This window comes from Pholis gunnellus, assembly GCF_910591455.1.
Source record: "Pholis gunnellus genome assembly, chromosome: 19".
Lineage (NCBI taxonomy): Eukaryota > Metazoa > Chordata > Actinopteri > Perciformes > Pholidae > Pholis > Pholis gunnellus.
In genome coordinates this window covers 17,602,289-17,626,113 of record NC_136546.1, presented here as the reverse complement: position 1 = coordinate 17,626,113, position 23,825 = coordinate 17,602,289, and the positions used below count along the sequence as shown (strand labels likewise).

The window sequence follows — 23,825 nt, the reverse complement described above, 5'->3', positions numbered from 1 at the left end:
GCAATTAGCCCACCTCACAGTTGGCCAATTAGGTCAAAAGGCAGTGACTGATGATAGTATTATGACATCATAGATAAACCTCCAGAGGCGTGGGTAGTCAGTGGATGATCTTCGGCAGGAAAGAAAGAAAAGTGGAAAGAGAGAGGCTCTTTTTTTTTTTTTTTATTGGGTGAAGTCCTTATTGGTGAGATGAAAATTAAACCTGGACCAAACACATTTATGTGAAATCAGTCTACCATCAAGATACAGAGCTCTGCCTGTGTGTTGACAGTTTCCTGTTTGTGCAGATGTTAAACTGACTGGAATCTGGAATTAAATGCGATCCTGTGCACTCAATTGTACTTGTTGTTTTGAACTCTATTCAATTATACAGTGGCTGCACGTTCCCTTTTAATACTTGCAATTCATGCACTTTTAATATTGGGATAGTGCATCACAAACCCATGTTTAAATATTTCATCAGCAGTGGTGGAAGAAATGTTCAGATCTTTTCAACTTAAGTAAAAGTACAAATGCAACAATGTAGAAGTATTATACACATGTATTATAGGGCTGCCCAATTACTTGTATCCAAATTGCAATAAGGCCGACTGTGGTTTTCAAATGGCAGGAGGAGAAATGTGAAGCTGCGATGTTGTGGCCGGCACATCATATCATACAGACTTCAGAAAACATCTTTCTGTGATACAGATCTCCCTCAAAGAATCCCTTAAATATGTTTTATTAATGCATAAATTACAATTAAAGTGTAAACATTTTTTAATGTAGCAACAAATTGGTGAAAACTTAAACAGGAATCACATTTCCAGTATGTAATGTAAAACGTAGAGCTGAATTGAATAGATCGGATACCCGATCCAGCGTGATTGAGTAGAGGCCTGTTATTTGATCTCGGTATCGGCTGGTTGACGTGGAGCTTTTACTACTTTTACTACAGGTTGTTTAGTGGTTTTCAACCTGGAGGTCAGGTCCTTCCAAAGGGTCACAAGATAAATCTGAGCTGATTAGTGAGGCAGGAACACAGAAAAGCAGAAACGTTCTGCCACACGAATATCTATTCAGTGTTAGGAAATTGGGCTAATCGATGCCTTAATGTGACTTTAAATGGATAATCAGTTGCCTTTTGTACTAACTATGGTACAAAGACGCTCCAACAAGACTAAGAAAATGTAACTGGAGCGTTTGTCAGTGTGACTGAACGGTTGTTAATTAAACTTAATAAATATTTATCGAACTTGTTTTCTCAAGTTCAGTGAAATGTAACTCGTTTTATTTTCAAAACTCACGAGACGGCTTTGAATGAATCAGTCTAAGTTTAGTTAAGATCACGATTTTAATACGGCAGGGGAACACATACCTCATAATTGTACTTAAGTAGAGTATTTCAGTAGATTTACTTGGTTACTTTCCACTGCTGTGGATCAGTCACAAAACTAGATCAAATCTTAATGTGAGAGCTCAGTTTAAGTAGAAGTTTGTAACTTATTGATGTTCTTTCTATGTTTTAATAATCGCTACTAACCGACTGCCACATTTAATAATTATCTCTTGTTCACACATAAGTGACTTGCTTCTCTTTTTCCAGTGCCGCCATGAGGCCATCCTGCAGTGTAAATGAAGAAAACCTGATGAGACTCTTTGACACACTAGTTTATTGTAGTTGAACATTAATCTTTTGGAGTTTCTTCAGCAGACTTGTACGTCACCATGCAGCACCTCTTTACCACATGTTCTCTTTGATCCGACACGCCCCACCTCGCTAAGACATCATAAATGTCATAAAAGTTAATATAGAACTGTTCAAATGACTCCCACCTAGACCCGCCATTAAATAGCCATGCAGGACTAATAACGGAGCCGTTACTGTGAAGGAAATCCACTGTGAATTATCAATGGATCTCTGCCAACGTCCAACTCAAATGCTTAAATCATCACTGAGATTCGGGCCTTTAGAGGAACTTTTGGATTAGTGGTATATTTTGGATATATGGTCTGTGCTTATTTAAATGTATTTTATCACTTTGTATCATCTCTCAGTTGTGCAAATCATTTTCAACACTTTGGCCTTAATTTAACAGAAAAACCTAAAAGCTGCACAAATCTGAGGCAGTGGTGGATTTTAACTCCGTACTCAAGTACTGCACATAAGTACAACTCTGAGGTACTTTACTTGTATTTTTATTTTATGCTACTTTATAATTCTACTTCATTTCAGAGGGAGTTGTTGCAGCCTACTTTATACTCCACTAAATTTACCTGACAGCTGTAGTTTAGTTAGTTTGCAAAATAAGGTGTTGCACATTAAAAAATGTGATAAGCTTATAAAACATTCAAAATAGTAGCGTCAGTAAGTACTTTAATTAGAAGTAATTGTATTTTACTTTTCAATGCAAGACTTTAACTTGTAATAGGATATTTATACATTGTTGTATTGTTGATTTTACTTAATCTAAAAGGTTAAATAAATGTCTGATAAGACTCTATCACTGCAGGAGGTGCAATGCTGATTTGCTATAGCTCACTGATGAAGGCATTGCAATATTTTTGTATTACAAACCAGGAAAAAATGCTCTATTATAAACACAAATGATGTAACTTTTCACACAATTCTGAAAACTTGAAGATCATGTATCAACAAAAGAGAACACTAAAATAGAAATTATAAACCAAACAGGACTAAAACTTTAAGGATCGCTACTTAAAGATCGTGAGTCATTCTTCCACCACTGCACTCAGCTGTGATGTACTGGATAGTTTAGTTGATTTTGAGGGCTGAATTAAGCCTTTCTATTGAATGACGCTACATGATGAAACCGATGTGGTTACTGTACACCTCAGCTAATCATTTACTACTAACAAACTTTTTTTTTTTGCGATTTACGGGATTGGGAGCATTTTGATTGCCTCTCAACGGCTCTCAACATGGCAACAGCTGCGCTGGCGGCTATCAGCTAACCATGCTAACGGTGCAAACTATGCAGAAAGTGCTGACAGAGCTAACAGTCTCTGCATGAGGGGGAATCGGAGGTGTGGGTACTACGCTTCCGCAATTACGCGGTTGGTCGGGACGGCGTTATCAGCTGTAACCGCCGTACGAGCGCAGAGCGGTAGCCGTCACCTAGCCATGCACTTTAAGTACGGTCCAGTTACGTTAATAGAGGGAGAGCGACTTCACCCTCTGCTCCGGTAGACGTCACTCCACTATGTCTTCACATAGCAAATGCTATTGCACCTTTTTTAAAGTCTTATGATCTGTGTCACTGACTGCACATTTAATTTCATTTGAGTGCAAACACCAAATCGAATCAGGTGTGCACCCATGTGTGTTTGAGCAGCATCATATAGGCGCACCTTCCAATGAGGAGCAAGATTGGCGTCATGGTTGCTTGGTTTCATTGGATCAAGGCTTGTTTATGTTCCTTCACTGTCATTGTCCTGAAGAAACCCGGTTACCAGACACCTGGTTTCTTTTCACGTCTCTGAAATAAATCCCACCTGCTGGATGGTTTTCTACCACATCCATGCCTCACACATTTTATATAAGAAAATCTAGCCAGAGCTGAAATCCTAACATGCGTGGCACAGTCCTGTCATGGTGATATATGTTTGATTTTTATAATTAACCCATGGTGGCCCTTTAAGTAGAAGCTCTGCCCGGATTATTAAATTAATTTTCAATGCCCTGCCACGCTCCTTGTGCACAGTAACTGATGCTTTCATGTCGGCTCTCAGCTTGAAGCCGGCGATGAGATGTAGGACATCTGAATGAAGAATGTTAGCTATACTGAACGTGTGCGTGTGTGTGTGTGTGTGTGTGTGTGTGTGTAGTGCTTTGGGGACAGAGGTTGGATCGCCTCTGTGTGTCACTTTCAGCGATCCATCTCTGCTGAATAACAAACTTTCACCAGACACTATTTCAGCTTTATATTCTCAGTGAGAGGATGTTTATGGAAGCATTAATATGAATCTGACATAATAGGAATAGTAAGTGTCCAACATAATACATAGAAGCCAGTCATCTTGTGCTTTTGACTCGCAGCTGTCCTTATTTTTTTGACATATCCTCCTACAACAGTTCATCAGCAACACGTGTCAATTTCCACTTGTTACATGCGTGCAGTCTTTTCAAAATAAACTTCCGTCTTCACAGGAAACAGCTTAGTTTGGTTCAGGAGAAGATCGTGAAATACTTATTTAAGTTTAGGCAAAGAGCGTCTACAGAGGTGACGTTACTGAAGTAAGCTAGTTAAGTGACAAATGCATCAATTGTTCGTTCCCCTGGTTGAAAGATCGCTGGCTGTTGGGCCCATCCAGCTCCCCTCCCGGCCGCCCTGTGTGGGCTTTTACAGACTTTATACTTCCTCGTTCAAGATTACATGGATTACGTACAAAATTATTTTGTGGGATATCTACGAATTCATTTTCTTAGGCATTGCTAAGAATGCTGGATGAGATCAACCATCAAGTACAGCATGTTTTCTGGTAATTCAATAAATAGTCTATATGAAATAAGCACATGGTTTTGTATACGCATGTGAATTAAATACTTGACAAATGAAAAGTATTTTAAAAGGTGGCTGTTGCTTCTTCAAAGGAGAACAAAGGATTCTTGGTTTTTAAATTTTGTGAGGAAAATACATCCAAAGAAACTTCTCCAGCAACTCCATCAGTGTAATAATTCATTCAGCAAACAGACATGCTGTACTTTTGCTGACTTGTTCTATGTGTCTACTGGTTACTGATTGTGTCCTGGTCCTGTCACTGGGGGAAGAAAACAGTCAAGTCAGCTAAGTGAGGCTTAACACCTGATTACATGTTTTACACCGCTCTCTCTTTTTGGACTACGGTTTTGAAGCTTCAGTTCTGCCATAACCATCTTGGCTTTTTGCACCCAGAAGTGCTATGATATGGTGGAGCTAAGTACAACAGAACCAAATAAGACATTTATAGGCGACCAAAAGGTTACAATTACCTTTTCATGAACTGACAACACAGTGTGAAAGGTTAAACGTTCTAAGACAAAAACGAGGACAACTCCCAGACCCGACAACACCGTTGTAAGGACCTCTAAATGGACCATAATCTAAGAACATCATGCTGTATTGAAGAAGACTTGAAACTAGAGATTGAGAACATGCACCGATGTTCACAATGTTAAAAAGAGGTAATAAATCAAGGGAGAAGTAGTCATTTTTGTCATAGCAATTTTGTGGATTTAGGGCTAGTCATGGTTAAAAGTTGTGTAATAGTGATACTCGTAGAGGTTTTCAGAAGATATATATAATCTCTTATTTTTTTTCTAAATAATTAAATATTTTATGTACTACACTGGCAACTACAATACAGTAAAGGATTTTTTTTTCTGTCCACTTGGAGAAAGCTAAACAAGCTGACGACACAACATTTCATCACCTCCATAAAGTTTTACCATGTTGTCAAATTAGATGTGTTTATTTGGATTTAACTACGCCGGGGATTGAGGCTTTGCAGCTATTTTGCCACAGTTTGACATTCCTGTTAAGCTTTTCACCAAGTAGTAGATGTCGTTGCTTAATGAACAGCTGTTCAGACTTGGTTGTAGTTACATTCTAAATGATATGACGTGAACGCGAACGTGAAGTTTCTATTAAATGTCTAATATGTTCAGCTAGTTTAAGACAGATTTAAGGGTTGGGAAACAAACTTAGGGTTACAGTTTGTGAAGATGTTCTCAAATCTTCTTCACATCCTCGTTTTCTAAGACAAATAAGTGTTTAGTTCCTAATGCAACAGTACTGACAATCACCTGAGTTTCTTTCTCCACATCCCAAAAATGCTCGACCTGTTACAGCCACTCTTCGAAGAGTTTGAATTGATGTAATAACAGTGTCTTCAACTGTATAATTTGGCCCTCTCAGCACCATTTGTTGCTATTAAAAAGGGTCTTGAGTACTGTAGGCAGCAAAGTGGCTGCTTTCATTAATGTCAGGTATTGATTCTTCATCTGACAAAAAAAGCCTTTTTTAAAGCTTTCTGGAGCAAGAAAAAACACCCACTAAGAAATGCTTTTTAAATGTCAATTGCAATTAAAACCGATAAACCTAATATTGTGGAGGGTTTTTAAATAGTGGTGTGCATGAAGTGTTAAAGGGTAAACATCACCCTGCTATTTTCAAATGCCAGTTCTGTGATGCCAGTTGTATGGCTATAATGACAGACAAGATAAAGAATGGGTAACTGAGTTTCAAATGTTAGTATTTATTTCTTCTAATTCACATGTAGGCAGTGATTTATCAGATAATTGCCAAACAGTGTTGACAAGCGTGAAGTCTGCAGGACGCAGTTCTACCTGGAGCTTTTTATTAAAGGTGCAGCAACTAGTGTTGAGACATGAAGCATGTCTTTGACGGAGCAGAAGGAGGCAGTGCTGTGTGCGGACATTATGGCAAAGTGGCATTGAGTCACAAGCAACACCCAGAACCTGCCCGCCCTAAACCGAAACATCTATTGGCGCAAGTGCAGGGAAACCACACGGCTACGCCGCCACTGCCTCCTCTTGCTCAAACGAAGACGTGCTTTTAGTTGCTGCACCTTATTAAAATAACTACTCCAGACGCTCAGCGCTCCACAACCTCAGTCGTTGTGTCTGTTGAGGAAGGCAGTTTGAGCTCCAAGGTGACTGCTACACAGAGATGCACTCTTCATTGTTCAACAGGCAGTATGTATTGTAATGTAATGGATTACATTTTCACCTAAATAGTTTATCCAAAGTACCTCAGTGTGGTGTGGTGGAATGTAACTGAGTATTCTACTGATGCATACATTTCTTACTCCTTCCACTTCATATTCCGATAGACAGTAGAAGTATAAAGTACTTCTATTACTGCGTATAGTTATTTCGGAGAGTGTTCCAATCAGGTTCTTCCTGAAGGACTGCGGTTCTACCCAGAACCCGTTTGCTTCTGAAGAACCCTTTGTGGAAGAAATTAGGTTTTCAATGGTTATTTGTAAGACCAAGGGCTCCGTTAAGAACCCTTTTCATCCAAAGAACCCTTTTTGGAAGAGGGAGTTCCACAAGGATTGTTCAAAGCCAGGGCGTTTAAAAGGCAACGCCCACAACAGAGTGTGAGCCATGATTGTTGTGGGTTGCGCAGCACCACATCAGATCTGGCCCTTCAGGGTTCTAGATGAAACCCTTGGAATATAAAGGGGTTCATGGTGGAACCCCCTGGCTGGATTCTAGATAAAACGCTTGGAATATATACGGGTTTGAGGTAGAACCCTTAGGGTGGATTCTTTAAAGCACCCTGAGAGGGTGGACAGGTTCTGGACAGTTATGGGTGGAACCATTACATCCTAGAAGGGTTCTCTGTAGAACTTCTCAGAGAAAGCTTTCACAGAGGGTTCTTGATATAACCTTTTTACATTTGTGTTCTACGTAGAACTCTCCAGAAACCAAATAAGGTTCTCCTATGAGGACAAGCCGAAGAACCCTATATGGTTCTTGGCACCTTTTTATTTGCTTATTACTCTTTTTAACTCCATTTATTTGAGAGCTATAGTTACGATGCAGATTAGGACACGTACAAGTTATATGGAGGACCGCAGCTGTAATTGAGGACACTGAGGTCCCTGGTATTCCCTGTGGGGAGCCAGTTTATATTCTACAGTTACAAATGTACACAATGTTGTAGATTAAACTGAATACATTCAAATGTGACCAATGTGATGAAAAGGATTCACATTATTGCCACTATCATTTCAATATGAGGCTTTGAAACATCATTTTGACTTTAAAATTGACAATGAACATGACTAGATGGGAAACTGAATAAGTCAAATCCAGTGTTCTAGACCGGCTTAACCAAGACCAGAGATTATCAAGACCAGGCAGGGCGAGACCAGACCGGTGAGAGTCTCACACTGAAGGACTCATGCAAACCAGAGGCAGTGCTAGAATAAATCTGATAGATCCACGTTCCCATAAAAACCCCCCCAGAAAACCAATGAAGACTCTTCTTCTCTTCCTCTTTAGTTGCCATATGTGGGTATAAGTGTACCATGAGAAATGTCTTGATGAATAATTAAAGGGCATTGCAGAGGTGAAGTTAATGTGTGGAAATGTTCCTTTTTGTTTTCTGTGAGCAAACAAATGAATGTAGACGATGCAAAGGCACCCGAGTCGCCTTTCTCTGAGACGGAGACAAAAATGTGGTCGACCAAGATCTGGAGTTCTGCAGCGCTGGTCAAATCCATATAATTACAGAATGTTAGAGACTTGAGAGCTGGTGATGGAGGGGAGACGCTATACGGCCCTATTATTACATATAATAAATACGATCGTTATGATGAAACTATGTAACAATAGCTACACAATGTGAAGAATTAGCTCCACTTCCACCAGCTACAACACACTGCTTTATGAAATGCATAATGGATTCTTTATTTTTGATACGAACATTTTGTTGACGGTACTCCTGTACCTCCGGAATTATTTTTGTGTGGCATTATACTGTTATTTATGAAGAGATGACTGTGGACAGTATGTGCTTCCTTACACGTGGAAGGAGTGATCCCAGTCTCTTCAACATAGTGAGACATACAGATGATTAATTCAATCGTATCACATCGGTACTCTGTATCGATATCGGGACTGGAAAAGTCCGATCGGTCCATCGCTACCTGGTTCCAATCCCCGCTAGAGAGTTTAATGAAACCTTTAATTGATTGTGACTTTAACAAAATGCAGATATTTTGTAAAAAAGTTACCTTTAAACCCTTTTAAAAGCACATTGGATTAATTGATTTCTCAACACCTGCAGGGCCATAAAGAGCTGCTTTTAAAGTGACTTTACATCCCATCAGAACTTTTGCTAAATGGGAAGCATTTAAAAAGCCATATCTCCCACGCAACCACACGGGACAATAGCGTCTGTAATGCATTTCTCCTTCATTCGGATTTCTCCAGACGTGTTTGAACAGTCTGCTGGTTCGCTGGTCGTGGTTTGGTCACGACGAAATGACAGGGTGAGGCAGTCTGGAGGGGGGGGTGTAACATCCATCGGCCGTGCTGTAGCGCCGCGTTTTAATGTAGTGGAAGTTAAATACATACATATAGTGACTTATCACCCTCCGTCACAATACACGCGTTGTGTCTGTCGGTGTGACGCGAGGCTGGTCCGACATCGCTTCAGATTAAGTTTTCTGCAAAAAAAAAAAAAAAAAAATCGGGTATAGAAGCTCAACCAGGAAGAGCTCACACACGCGCGCACGCACACACTCACACGGCGCCACCGACCGTCCTTTCTCCACGCCTCCCCACAGCTCTCCCAGTTTACGGAGCTCTTGCCATCGCACCAGTCCGGCGGCTTCCTCCCCCCCCTCCCATCCACCCTCTCCCCCCCCCCCCCCCTCCCACCACCACCACCACGACCAACACCTCCTCTCTCGCTTCACCCGCAGATTTGTTCGACGGTTCCCGGCTGTTGGCAGGAGGACGCGCGCGTCGGCGAGCCGTAAGTTACCAGCTCGATTGTTTGTTGCTATTTCAACCCCTGAATGTTTGAAGTTGCTCCGACCGCTCAGCCGTCCAGAGAAGAGGGAGCGCAGAAAACCCTTCTTTTTTTTTTTCCTCGGCTTCGTGCACCAGAAGCGGTACACGCGGGGTGGGTGTGGGGGGGCCGCTATACGTGCCATACGTGCCATACGTGCCATATCCTCCCGGGATCAGAGCAGCCACCGTGTCGGTAATAAGGAATCCGGTTCTAAAATGTGATCAAGAGGTGGTGACTGCCCTTTATTTTGCTTGGTGTGTTCGGGTAGCCCCCCCCCCCCCCCCCCCTTCCTCTATCCAGCCCATATTTAGAGCCTGGCTGTCTACTTCAGATGAGAAAGCTACGTCAAGCCGTACTGTATCCCATCCTGCTGTGTTGCTCAGCCACTGTATCCATCTATATATATATTTTATATTCAGGCATGGAGTATACATGCATGCATTAAGGTGTGCGTGTATGCAAACCTCCCTCCACATCTCGGATGGTGTTCAAGCTCAAGGCTGCGGTGCAAGTCTGAGAAGAAAACCAACAACAACAACAACAACAAACCAGACAGTGACCGAATGTTTGACATTCCTAGGAGTCTCTCTTTATCTCTTCTTGATAGAGCTGTGGCATGAGGAAAGGTAAAATGCAGACAAAGAAAGCCCTCTCAATCCGATCCAAACGGGTTACCAGCTGGTTTGTCTTCACCTGGCTCTCACCTGAAAGTTGAAAGCAGACATTTGAAACCCCAGAAGGTTGAGGTGTGTTAATTACAGGTGTGATAATGTCTGATGAGGGGGTTGTGGCTGTAGCATGTGATCTGGTGTATTGCATGATGTGTTAATTGGCTGGATAATGTAGATTCATTGTGATGCTTTACATTTAAGCCAATTATCTACTTCTGACGTCTTTTATTATAAATCATGGAATTATGAGTTTTGAGCAGATTCAATTTTACTTCTTAAATTCGTCTTATTTGAAAGAAGTTGAGAGACTTGAAATACACAAATTAGGGACTCTATAGAAAATGATTAGAGGTGGGAGGTGCGGCAGAAAAAAAGAGGGAGGCGGGTATGTATTTTAATTTTGCTAAAGTGAAGGCTTTAGTTTACTTTCATGCGAGAAACACAGGATCACATATCGCACGGAAATCCATTTTGTCAGACATCAAGTAACGTGTTTTAAGTAGCTACTGGCAGCTACGGTGGTTTAGGTGTGTGTGTGAGACGCCATGTTTGTTCAAAACAAACATGGCGTCTCCTGAAGAGGTTAGCGTAGCATCAGTTTTTATCAGAAGGGACACTGAAGGCGTTTCTAGATGAAACATTTCTTTTGGTCTCCTGACTCGCTTCTGCAACAGTTTGATTGACAGATGGTTCATCCAATCACCTGGGCCCGCCCTTTTTTTTTTTTCAAACTTGTTTTCAATTACGGCTTCTCAAGATGGTTCTGTGTAACAAACCATCTGGCGGGTCGGGTTAGCTATTGGTCAGGAAATCAGGAAGTGTTTCAACTTTTTCACATTTGAGGAATATATTTAATTCATTCATTCTGCGGCAAAAAATGTCGCAGCACCAACAGAAATGGAGACTTGTCTGTATTTTTCGCTGTATTGCTCTGTTGTTATGGTAAAAAAATACGTTTAACTTTCTTACAGTCACTTTGAGAAAAGAGTTTATAGATGTAGTGTAGTTGTAAATGAATTCATGTCTTTTTTTTTACCAATTGACATTCATCACTGGTCTATAAACACAATAAAACATACAGGAGCTACGATCACAATTAATCATGTTTTCAGTAGTTTGTTACATACATACTCTAGAAACTATTAAGGTAAAAAGAAATAGGAAGGGAAATAGGAACTGTTTTTCTTTCGACCACAGTTCCTACATGAAACTGCTCACAACAGCGTCTGTGGATTATCTTGAATAATCGGTTCAGGCTTTTTGGAAAGAGATATCGCCGAGTGTCACGTCGTCCCGTTATATTGGAGAGAAGGCAGACTTCTCTACGGACGATCGCTCCCAAAAATAGGCAACTCGCCAACAAATCTAGAGTGATAATTGGACTACAGGTGAACTGTCACTTTAATAACAAACCCTAATATACAGATAAACCTACATATCATATATTTTCTATTAATTATTCCAGTTTTAAACCCAAACCTACGAAGTATTTCTCAGCCTGAAAAGGGGACGTAAAGCTAAACTATCAGGCGATGTATTTAAAACTGCTGAGGATGCACAGTTTGGGATATGTGTTGAACTTGTGGCCTGTTGGGACAAATATACACATTCATGTAATATTCTTAAAGTGACTCTTAACTGTGTGTCAGTTGTATCTCTTATCACCGCTGTATTGTTATACATTTGGTGCTGTGACATTAGTTGCCTTTTCTGCTGTGTTGGATTGTATTTATTTTTTTAAAGAACTATTATAATTGATAGGTTTATAGCTGATTTTGGGAGCCAGTGCGTGCTACTTTGTGTTTTGACTGAAGCGTTTCTAGTTTGTTTTGATGGTTGCTTTATAACTGCAGCTTCACGAAAGATGAATGGAGTCTGTAGATCAGACGGTTTATGTGCCTGGATTCTGTGTGATCAACTTGGGCCGCTGTTTTACACACATCTCCTCCAGAGTCTTGGGAGATCTTGGAAGTCTTATCATTAAAAAAAAATAAAATAAAGAAGCATCCTGGTGTGCTCGGTGTTTGATGCTCTGAAAGGAGCTGATGGTCTGTTTTCTGACCAATTAGAGACGGAGCGCGTGGGTCATTGATCTTCCCGTAAATGTGAGATTACTTCCTGAGGATCACATGGCCTCGCTGTGTTTGAAGAGCCAAATTGCCGGCCAGAACGCTGCCACATGAGATAACCTCTCGCAGGTTGTTCCCTCCAGTGTTTTCCCCACCTACACTTCTCAGACGTGACCCAAAAAAAACGGCTTGTGGTTTAGAAAAAAAACAAAAGAGTCTGGATGAAAAGCCCTGTATGGAGGTTATCGGTTAGATGTGAGAGTCCTTTCAAATCAACATACAGACTTCGGTTATTGAGGTAGTGTAAAGCCTTCATCTGCCATATTCTGGACTTCAGAGCATAAGTGTGTCACTCTGGTTTTGAATTTCAGTCTCAGCAGGCGAGGTCACACCGCGAAACGGATTACATGTTGTTTGAGAAGCCCAGCCGAGAGTTATCCGTCCTCTTAACGGGACAAACTCCTCCCGATGTTGTCTTTCATTAACGTGCTGCCAAGTTTTTTTTTTATAGCTTTCTGTTGTTTTAAAGGTATTCAAACTTTATGAGCTGGAGATATGAGGAAGAAATTATATTAAATCCTGTTTTTTTTTTTTTCCTTTTGGGGAAACGCTGTAGAGTTGTAGTTCAGGAAGTTGTGCTTCATCTTCATGAACCCTGGAGCTACACTCGTATTGGCTACGGCCCTGGATCAGTCTTGACATTTCGGTCTTGGACCGCCTTCACGCTGCACGAGCACAGTCAGACGAAATCCAACATGTTTTGAGAAATCTTGTCGGGGCTGCGACGGTTTGCGAGTTGTCCGTTGAGCCAAAGATCTCCAGCCTGGGATGAGTTCACGCGACGGAGGAATCTGCATGAAGCATCCAGCCCTCGGAGCCTCACACAGACGTGCTAGTCTCAACAGAAGCCGGTAATTGTTGAAGCACAGCTCCGTGCAGAGGGAAACCGCTTACTGTGATCAGACTCATACCGATGAAATAAAGATGAGACACCTTAAGCAATTTAATTTAATGCACCGGTCAATTTTATGGCTTTGCATCCATGTCATGTCTCCTTTCAGACGAGTGGAAAGACAACATGTGAAATACACATTTAGGCTTTTATTCTATTACTTTGTCTATTTGTGCCAAATTCACCAAAGTTACCATTAGATAATTTGTATATTTAAAAATAATTACATTTCAGAAACCTTTTATACAAAAAAGAATCGTCTTGATTTAAGTAATCAACCGGGGAAGTTTCATGGTTGATATCTATCAGTTCATTTCTTTACTGTGTTCAGCTGTAGTGTCTTACAAACGGATCTTTAAAGGCCGTTTTTATTTCACTTCTGAGCCAGAATCTCTACTTCAGAAGCTCTTACATGCAGCAAACCTTCCAGTTTCATTCCTCTCCTTATTCTGAAGGATTTTACACAGAGAGGTTTGTTCACAGATCATTCATAACCTGGTTTATTTTATATTTTATTACGAAGAACAAGGGCGAAAATAGATCTTTTTTTTAATGGCTGCTGGCATGTCAACTAAATAAAATGATAATTTTGAATTTGGCTTTATCTAATGTTTAGAGTTATGTTCTGGCAATATATGCAAATTATGCAAAATTATTTAGTCTCCTAAAGCTTATTTAGGGAAATGTTAGAACTCCATACGAAACAGAAAAGTCCGGCCTATTTGGTCACAGTTAGGGAGCCGCCACAGAATTCGGCTGAAACTAACTTTTAAATCCACACACACACACACACACACACACACACACACACACACACACACACACACACACACACACACACACACACACATACACACACACACACAATCACAGACACACAATCACAGACAGACACAATCATAGACAGACACACACAGCAGTTTTTTACACACACTCTTGTTGGGGAAAACCCACCTGTTTAAACTTATGCTAACAAGAATGTGTTCAGTGAGCGAAATATGAATTTAGTGTGTAGTTCCTCTTTAAGTGGGGATTTCATTAAGCGATTATAGCTAATTATGGGATGTAATGGGGTAGAACAAGAAGCTGGAAAAAGAAACCCTCCGTTCAGTTTACAAAAGGAAAGTTGAACGGCGGAAAATGTATAATTGTATTTGCTGTGGGGAGTTTTTCTTCGTGGTGCAGATTCTACCGTGTGTGCTGTTTTTAAATGCGGATCTTTAACCATCTTATTAGGCAGACAATAAATCTTTATGACCCACGCTCCGGTATGAAATGAGATTACCATTCCCTAAACACACGAGTAAAGTCGTGATCTGTATATACGGGCGTTATTTAAAGGTAAACGTAAACGTGAGGCATTCATTGTTGCTTAGTTAGTTTATGTTCTAATTTAACAATGAGCTACGGGAGTGTTTCTTTATGAATACTCCCAAGCTAATTGTTCGTTGCTATTTGAGTTTAATTGCTAAATGATTTCACAACGAGCTCGGGGAGTATTCGCCGTATGTTTCGTGAGATGTATGCATAACGTCCCCCTTCTCTACATGATATCAACATTTAGACATTGATTTTTCAACAGTAATCGCACCTTCCCGTTCAGCTGGCTTGTTTATTTCTCTTATTTCCCTCAGTTGAACTTTGTTAGTAAGGCGCTTTTTTGACATTTTCTTTTCAGCCTAAACAATTGGCTCTAACAAGCTGCTATTTGCATGCTGTGTGCACACGAGGTGATAAGGCAGTGAATGAATGACAGAGTGCATCAGTTTCCTCCATGCTACATAAAACACACAAACCCGTTATAAACAGCTGAGAGCTCGCCAAACGACCGGATCAATTCACGAAACCAGTCGGCTGGATGTGCTCCTCATTAAACTCCTTTATGCGTTTGCTTCAGATGTCGCTGTTGTGTTTGTCTCTAAAACGAAGGCTTACGTAAGATGGTCGATATCTTTGTTATGCTCGCGTCTCGTTGGTTCTTGCTTGCTTTTCATTTTCTTTGTGCCTCAGAACTTTGCACACCACAGAAGCACCTCCCAGCTTTGTCTAGTTTATCGTCACTTTAAACCTTTTTTTTTCTTCTTTCATTTTCATGATGATAATGTTCCCTGCTTGGTCCATAATGCTCCTTTTTACCCTGACCATCGATCCTGCTCTGAAACGGCCAGAGCTGTGGTGCACGCTGATCTTAAACGTTCTCTGTGTGATTATAGGGAACAAAAGCTGTAAAGATGTTATGAGATGTTTCTGAAGCAGCTCTCTATGGATCTAATTAAACACTTTGTTTGGAAGTAACTGTATTGTGAACATTGTAAGCAAACAGCGAAACTGGGACAAACATACGTTTTTGACTACTTGTTCGGTCTCTCGTCTCCAGGCCCCGTGGAGAAGCATGTGATGACTCACGCGAGGCAGAAGGGTTCCCTCAGGCCGAGCGACGGCGCGGCCGAGTGGTGGGACGGCTGCCCTCCTTGGCCACATGGTGGCGCTATGGGCGACGCCTGGTCTGAGCGCTCCCTCCGATTCGGGAGGACGAAGAAGATCAGCGAGGTCATCAAGCCGAGGAAAGTCACGGCCAAGACGGCGAACGACAAAAAGGGGAGGACAGAAAAATCGGGTCAGAACAGAAAACTCGACCGGAGGCGCGACAAGAAACGGGACAGGAAGTCGTATCCGTTGCGCGGGCGGGCTGCGGGTTCGGATGGGGAGGCGCTCAGCTGCCACGTCCTCCTCACCCGATTGGAGGAGAGCATCCGAGAGCGGGAGGGTTCCGGAGAGAGGGTGCGAAGAGATGCGTGTCACAAACCCAAACCCAAATCCAAAAAGTTGAAAAGCGTCGAAAGAAAAGAGGCAAAGTCGTTACCAAAAACCAAATCAAAGTCAAACAGCCCAAGTCGCGGCGAGTGCATTGATGTCCCGCAACCTCGCAAGCGCAGGCTGGCCTCTCTCAATGCTGAGGCAGTGAACAGTCTACTGCTTGAAAGAGTTAATGAGACTCAGACGGCAGCTAAGCAGGCCAGGAGACAGGAGGAGCACACCAAAGGAGGGATATCCCTGGGAGCAAATCCAGCCAGGAGTGGTGTCCCCCGAGGTCCGAAGGCCACACGAGGAAACATCAGTCAAGTAAAGTCTCACAAACGGTGCCAAAGCTCCAAGCAGGTCAAGAAGGCCAAAACCAACCGAGCGGAGATGAGTCAGGAGAGTCTGGACGCCCCCGCCCCCAGGCGGTTGGCTGGACTCAACGCCGCAGCCCTGCTGAAGTTAACCAGCTCCTCTGCTACCAGTAAACAGAGAGTAAAGAATGTGCCCACAGCTACTATCACATCAGACTGCAAGGCTCCCGCCGCGGCCTCGACCCCAAAACGGCACTCCAGGGTCAAACACAAGGGGCGCTCACAAAAGCAGAGCGGGAGACAGGAGGCGCCCCTGCAGAGCGGCTGCTCGGCCTGCAAGAAGAAGGCCGACTTTGAGCCCAAAGTGGAGTGGGACACCGGCAGCTGCACCCGTCGACTGACCAAACCGGGCTACCAGTCTCGCAGCATGCTAGCGTACCCGCTGAAGCAAGTGAAGGAAGAGCAGCTGGAGACCGAACTGAGCCCGTACTACTCCTGCTGCCCCCCAGAGGGCTCGGTGGAATACTGCCACCGCTTGGCCTTCTTCCTGGGCCAGCAGCCCTACGGGGGATCGGACGACCCGCCGCTCAACTCGGCCATGGCCCCCGTCGTGAAGCGCGAGTGCCTCGTAACCTCGCCGCCCCTGACGCATTCCCACCCGCACACGGCCCTCACCCTCAGCCCCCACCCTTGCCTCTGCACCGCCGACCACTGCTTCTCCAGCTACTACGTCCACATCGCCCACCCGACACACACTGGAACGACGTCGGCGAACTTGGCCTCGCAACCTCTGAACTTTGCCCCGTCCGGTTTGTGCCCCAACCGGATGACCGGCTCCAAGCTGCTGGGGCCGCGGGTGTCCCACGGCTCGGGGCTGCCCCACCCCGCTTACTGCAACTCGGTGGCCTCGCCCTGTTACGGGGACGCCTGCGGGATGGGCGGCTACACCTACAGAGCCATGCCTCCCGTCACCAGCAGGGGCTGTTCCTTCAGTACGGGATGCACTGGATGCACACACGGCATCAAAACAGGTGAGTGGAAAATGGAGATCGACGTAGTATTTCAGTAAATGAAGCACGTTAAACAAGTAACACTGTGACAACCACATTTAGCATCTTTTATAAGATATGTCGAGTGTGTCGCTGACGGCAAATTCACGATTATTATTATGTCACTTCTTAGATTCATCCTCTTGAACCGTCTTTGTGTAGCTTACTAAAAGAAACGCATATCTCAGAGATATGACTTAAAGAACTGAAGAGCCCTTTGTTGTTTGCCTCGGGCTAGTTGTGTTGCCCAACAAGTGTGAAGATTTCTGTTTTCTTTTGTTGGTATGAGCTTTGAAAGTGCCCAAAAGCTTGAGGCTGTGACTTAGATATTCCTTGATAAGGAGCTCTTGGCTCATATGTAATGTTTTGCATAACAATTGTGTTTATCTATATTTATATAAAGCTGGACAGATGAATAAGATAAAAGAAGCGTGCTGTTTTTAAGCTGATTTACACAGGAACCATGCAATTGGCTAATTTTCTGTAACTTTTGCGTAACAGCAGCCACTGCGACCCAACGTTTATATTAAATATCTCCGGAGCGCCTTGAGAGAATTTCTTCAAATTTCCTCGACTTAAACTCAAGGATGAAGTTATCAGGATTTAGAGGTCAAAGGTTACTGTGACCTCACATGCTCAGAGAAAGATTGTGTTATTTAGTCTTTCAAAAGGGACATCGTCTACCTTTTACGTGCACATTTCACCTCATTTATCTTCTTGCTTTTCTTCCCCCTTTACTTTTCCAGAGGGTTACTCCTCCCCTCAGGGTGACCACAGCCCCTCCATGCTGGTCCCCCCCTCCCTGCCCATGTCCAGCTGCCCTCTCTCCAGCGTGCCCTCCTCCACCCAGACTCAACCCCACCCGCTGACCCCGCTGTCGGGGCGAGACCAGCCCCAGGCCCGGCTGAAGCTGGCCACCGAGTGCCCTCAGAGCAACGAGCCCGCCACCGGCTCCCTGTCCATGGGCCGCACGCGGCTACCCCAGAAACAGCCGTTGCCCCTGCCAAGCCTCAGCGGCGCCAAACAAAGGAGAGTCAGCCGCAGACGGGCCACCAACGGCTGGAGGCCTGTTGGAATGCCAACGGAGAGGGATGTCTTTATTGCGGTAGGTTGTATGTGAGCACGTCTCTGAGTAGAGAGGATGAGCGAGAGATTAGAGAACTTCTCTCTCTCTAGTGAGGCTTTTTTTTTTCCTCCTGTATCCCACTACCTGATAATACCAAAAAAACGTAGCTGCTACCAGCTGCAGCTCGAGGGTGAGGGGGGAGATAATTGTGTTTTGGCCACACAGCTTCATGTGACAGATCCCTTTTTTGTCTTTTATAATGAGAATTATATCTGTCGTTGTGTGTGCGTGCATGCGTTCGTCTGTCGCAGGGAGAGGATGAGACGGCCCCGCGGCAGTGTTATGAAGGAGTGGAGAGGGACGGGGAAGTGATACACGTCAGAGACACTGTGCTGCTTCGATCGGGCCCCAGGAAGAAATCCCTCCCATATGTTGCCAAGATATCAGCGCTGTGGGAGGACCCCAAAACAGGTAAAGGACACGAGGATGGGCGAGATCACGGATCGATGCGGTGGACGGACGAAGGAAGAAATGGCCAAGATTGTTTACCTCTGTTTATGTATGTGTGTGTGTGTCAACCTTCCTCCTCAGGAGAGCTGATGATGAGTCTTTTCTGGTACTACCGACCTGAGCACACGCAGGGAGGCCGAGATCCCAGCGCACACTGTGAGGTGAGGCTCGATTTAATGTTGCCCAGTCGTCAAATGTTAAAAAACAAATGACTGAAGTAAATGAACATGTGACGTGGAGATGTGTGCAATTAATGGAGAAACATACATTTTAGTGTTCAATGTGAATGATTAACACAGATCATGAGTACATATACAGAGAAAATATATAATATAGCCATGAAGGTGTGAAATAATTTTTCTTTTTTTTTGCAATAAATGAAGGTTGTTTTGTATTTCACTCTTCTATTGTGGAAAAACCAGAACATTTTTAATAAAGAGACAAGTTTTTGAGACAGCAGTTAAAATTCCAAAAAGAAACATCAGGACAACATCTATTTCATTTCAAAATGGAGTAATTGTTGTATATTTTGGGAGTTAAAGTGAGCGTGCAAGAACAATGAATATACATCAGGGGGAGACTTGGGGGATACAAATCTTATTTGCTTAATTAAAACTACTTCATTCATTCGATTCCTCCACAAAATGTGTCCATAAGGGCTTTCCATGTTTGACCCACTTGGTCCAGAATTTAATGAACACATTTCTCTGAAGATGAAGAAAAGACAGAAAATCTCATCAACTACATTTATCCACTCCTGTGCTGCCGGGTGTCTTATTAAGTAGTTTTTACAAGCAGATATTAAAATGCTAAACATTCATTCATCAGGACACCTCGTCTGAAAATCAACATTTTCCCCAAGAAACTACTTGGAAAGCTGAGCTTCAACAATTTACTTGATTAGTTCAAATTGTCATGGTTTATTACATATTTTGACTGTATATATTCATATGATTTCATTTCATAATGTCCCAAAAGAAGGGCCCGACTACGGACATTTATTTATTATTAAACAATTTAAAGTTACACAAAGTGAACAGAAAAGACATTAAATTCTTCATGACTAGTTAGTAATATCTTCTCTTTGTGCAAGTTTAACAGACATATCTGATGTGTTTGAATGTGGGAGGAAAGATTATTTCCTTTCACATATTTATTGTTTTTTTCGCTATAATAGACATTTTGCAATTATCAATTCATTCATTACAGGCGATGATGCATAAGACAATAATGAACAAGCTGTCTCTGCTGCTGGAGACATTATTATCTTTCTCTCGGCAGCCCTGAAACTGTTGAATGTCGGGTAGCACTTCAGTGTAACCACAACGCACAAATGATGCTATCTCCTGCCACCTCAGTCTAGCACAGAGAGTAAGAGAGGAGAAGCAATTTCACTGTTAGAAAGGGAAACGGCACAGCGCGCGTTGAGGAGAGCAGGGTTCCTGTAATGCAGAGGCACCGTCCTATCGCACGGGAACAGTTCGGGCCTCCTCTGTGCGCACGGTTTCAAACGTGCTGCCGTTTCTTTCCGCCCCTCAGCCAGCAGCATGGGAGGCACTTGTGTTGATGTGACATTGTACACTCACTGTCGGTTTCAGAATGAGATTTTCGCCTCTCGGCATCAGGATGAAAATAGTGTGGCCTGCATAGAAGACAGATGCTACGTTCTCCCGCTAGCCCAGTACTGTAGGTAAGTACAGAAACGGCAACACACGCCCAGCAATAGACGTATTGTTTTAAACATGCTTTGAAATCGTTGCTTTTCATTGACGCCTCCGCTTCTGGAAGGCTGTTATTCTGACTTTCTTACCGCACATCTGTGACACTGCAACTGTTAATGAATCGAGGGAAACACCAGGCCGTGAACATTTGCTTAGACATCAATTGAAAAATATCTGTTTCCTGTTCAGTTGCTCGTTATTTTTTCAAATAAAGCCGCAGAAGCATGAAGACATGATTTGATTTGTGTCCCCCTTTTTGATTACTTAGATTTTGTGCCTTGGTGAAGCGGCGTGCCGAAGGCGCCCCACCCGGCAGCACCAGCGTGGTGCCCTGCCGCCCCGACTTCGCCCCCCCCTCCCACCGCTGTGTGCCCACGGACGTCGACCCCGAGCTGGTGTATCTCTGCCGGCACGTCTACGACTTCCGCTTTGGACGCATCCTGAAGAACCTGCAGTAGAGGGGCTAGACGGGGTCTGAATCAATCATAGCGTAGCTCCCCCCTCCTGCACAGAGGAGGGCGGCGGCAGCGAGGCGGGGTGCTGCAGGACTAGACACCCCTGTCTTTTATGCAGGGGGATGGTAATGAGTTATCAGAGTGAAGGGGGGGGGGGGGGGGGGGGGGGGGGGGATGGTTTTGGAGATGAAGCAAAAAGTGTTTGACACATTATGAAGCACAGATCCCTTTAGTTGACTACAAAGGGGTTACAATGTGATAGATGAATCATCCTTAATAAGAGCACCAATATTTCCTGGTTTGGATGAGCGATGGAGGGAGAATTCATTCATCAGCTGGGATTCTTTTTCAGCACTCTGAGCTCACATGGAGGCTTGTGTGCGTGCCCCGTACACCCCCCCACCCCCACCCTCACCCTCACCCCCCCCCCCCCCTTTGCCTTCTCGCCTGCCAGGAATGCTGAACACCAGGCTGAACTGTGTGCCACTGTCAGGACCGCGGTTCCCCCCAAAAGCGTCTTAGCACAACAATCATGTTTGTTCCATTTGTACGCCAATGGCTCAGGAATGGTCCGGCGCTGAGGAGCTTCTGGGGGAACGGGGGGACGCACGCACGCCTGCGCTGTCAGCTCGAAGTTAAACGGTGTTCAACCAGCCGGCCTGAAGGAGCAGCTAACGGAGAGTGGCGTCGTCTCGTTTCTCCTGATTTGAGCTCGTCTCAGTTGTGCCGTTTCTGCGTGTGTGTGTGTGTGTGTGTGTGTGTGAAGGAGCGAGTGGGAGAAGCGAGTGTTGTCGGTGCGGATAACTGGATAAATGTGGGTATGAGTGATGTGTTGTGTTTTTTTTTCTTTCCCCTTTTTTTTTAAAGGAGGCTTTCAGGCAATCAAACCAAACAAGCGGCTTTAGAGGAAGCGGCGCTCTCTTTGCCCGTCGTCTCTCCGGTGTGCCACGGCGCACTGACACTGACAGAAACATTTTCATCTCGAGTGATGCTCTGCGCAAACTAAAATACTGTACCTGAAGGGGGTTTGTGAGACAGATTATTCCTGACCCAACTCGGCTCTAGAGCAGGGCTTCTGCTACTTTGGTCAGGACACTAAAAATGGCTCCAAACTGATTTTTATTATTGAAAACACATTTATCTCGGCCACAGAGCTAGAGAGGCTCTTCGAACGGTCCAACAGAGAAGGCCGGTTGTTTTTTTCTTTCACCTTAGCTGCTCCCTGTGACTTGCCTTATGACTTGCAGGTCGAGCTTTAGGCAGCTAGTGTCACAACGTAGAACTAGGAGGTGGTAGAACAGGTGTACTGTAAATCCCAAGAGAAGGATCAGCCGACAACTATGACACGATCACTGGAACAAATGCACCGGTTTAGAGCTGCAACTAATGATTGATTTCATTTCTGTGTAGTCGTTTTGTCAATTAAGTGTTGCAAAATACTGAAACTAGATTGGTCCATTAGCGCTTTCATGTCAGCCACCGTAGTTCTCTCACACACTTGTTTCAGTTGGTTGCAATCTGCAACCAGATGCCGCCGAATCCTACAAACACACTGCACCTTTTTCCCGAAATTATTACAAATGATTATCGATATATTTGCAGGTTAATTTCCAGTTGCAGCTCCTAACTGGTTAGAAACACTGTGCACTTCTCACGTCATCGATCTGCTGTGCTCGTTAATGTCTACTCTACCCGTTCTAACTCTACACCCACTCCAATTATTTTCTCCCCCGTCTCCCCACTCTCTCCCCCCCTCCGGAGATAAACCAAAGGATGTCACACAAGCCAGAGTCCCCGTCTACTCCCTCGCACTTCTCCTCCTTGTCAGCACTTCTGCCCTCGTTCCCTTTATTGTATTGCACTAATCCATTCCTTAATTACGTATTTTTTTTGTTCCAGCTACTAATATCCTACCAGGGGGAACATACTGTGTATCGTGTGTGTGTGCGTGTGTGTGTGTGTGTTGTGTAGAGAAGGAAACAGTAAGGATGTCATGGCTGCTTTATTTTGTCTGTATGTTTCTATTCTTTAACCAGTAGAGGAGTCGGCCAGCGTGTTCGTCATGTGACCTGATGCACAACCTGTTGAATCCCATGGAAGATGCACGGTATATATATCTATATATATATATATATATATATATATATAGATATATATTCACTCTGTTAATGTGATTAGAATCGAAAAAGGCATCTGGACGGAGGCCTAAGGCGCTGTGCGGACAAACGTAGCACCATGTTAGATGTGGATTTAGATTTTTTGTTTTTTTTTTGGGGGGGGGGGGTTCGATTCAACCCTTAATTGAGTTGTGGTGGATTTCAGGCCGCACTCATGCATTGCCTTTTAACCTGCAAGTGTTTTACTGTCGCTCTGAAAACGAGTCGTGTCGGAGTGTGTGTGTACCTTTTTTTGTAAAGACGTAAAGAGTACCCGATTGCTTTCCTACGCTGCAAACGCCCCGTTCTTCAACATTGGACAAGCCGTAACACTCTAAAGCCATCTTTGAGCAGCACTCCTGACTCAAAAACAAAATCAAATCCTGATGATTGGGTGTTTTTTTATTTCTATTAAAGCCCAGATTCTTCAAAGAGGTAATATATATATATTCTCCTACTTTACAATTTCTCCTTATTAAGAATATTTTATTATGTCGATTTCCTAAGATGGCATATGCAATATATTTTTA

The 23,825-nt window shown here is 43.5% G+C and overlaps 1 protein-coding gene across 1 annotated transcript; it reads left to right on the top strand.

Annotated features, from left to right (window-relative positions):
- The first annotated feature begins 9,421 nt into the window (after nt 1–9,421).
- LOC306711654 (bromo adjacent homology domain-containing 1 protein) lies at nt 9,422–21,214 on the top strand. The gene is made up of 7 exons (XM_079180669.1): nt 9,422–9,494; nt 15,603–17,369; nt 18,134–18,492; nt 18,765–18,924; nt 19,045–19,124; nt 20,562–20,653; nt 20,953–21,214. The coding sequence occupies exons 2-7, from the start codon at nt 15,623–15,625 to the stop codon at nt 21,140–21,142; spliced, it is 2,628 nt and encodes an 875-aa protein (XP_079036795.1). The 5' UTR covers nt 9,422–9,494; nt 15,603–15,622; the 3' UTR covers nt 21,143–21,214.
- Nucleotides 21,215–23,825: the final 2,611 nt, after the last annotated feature.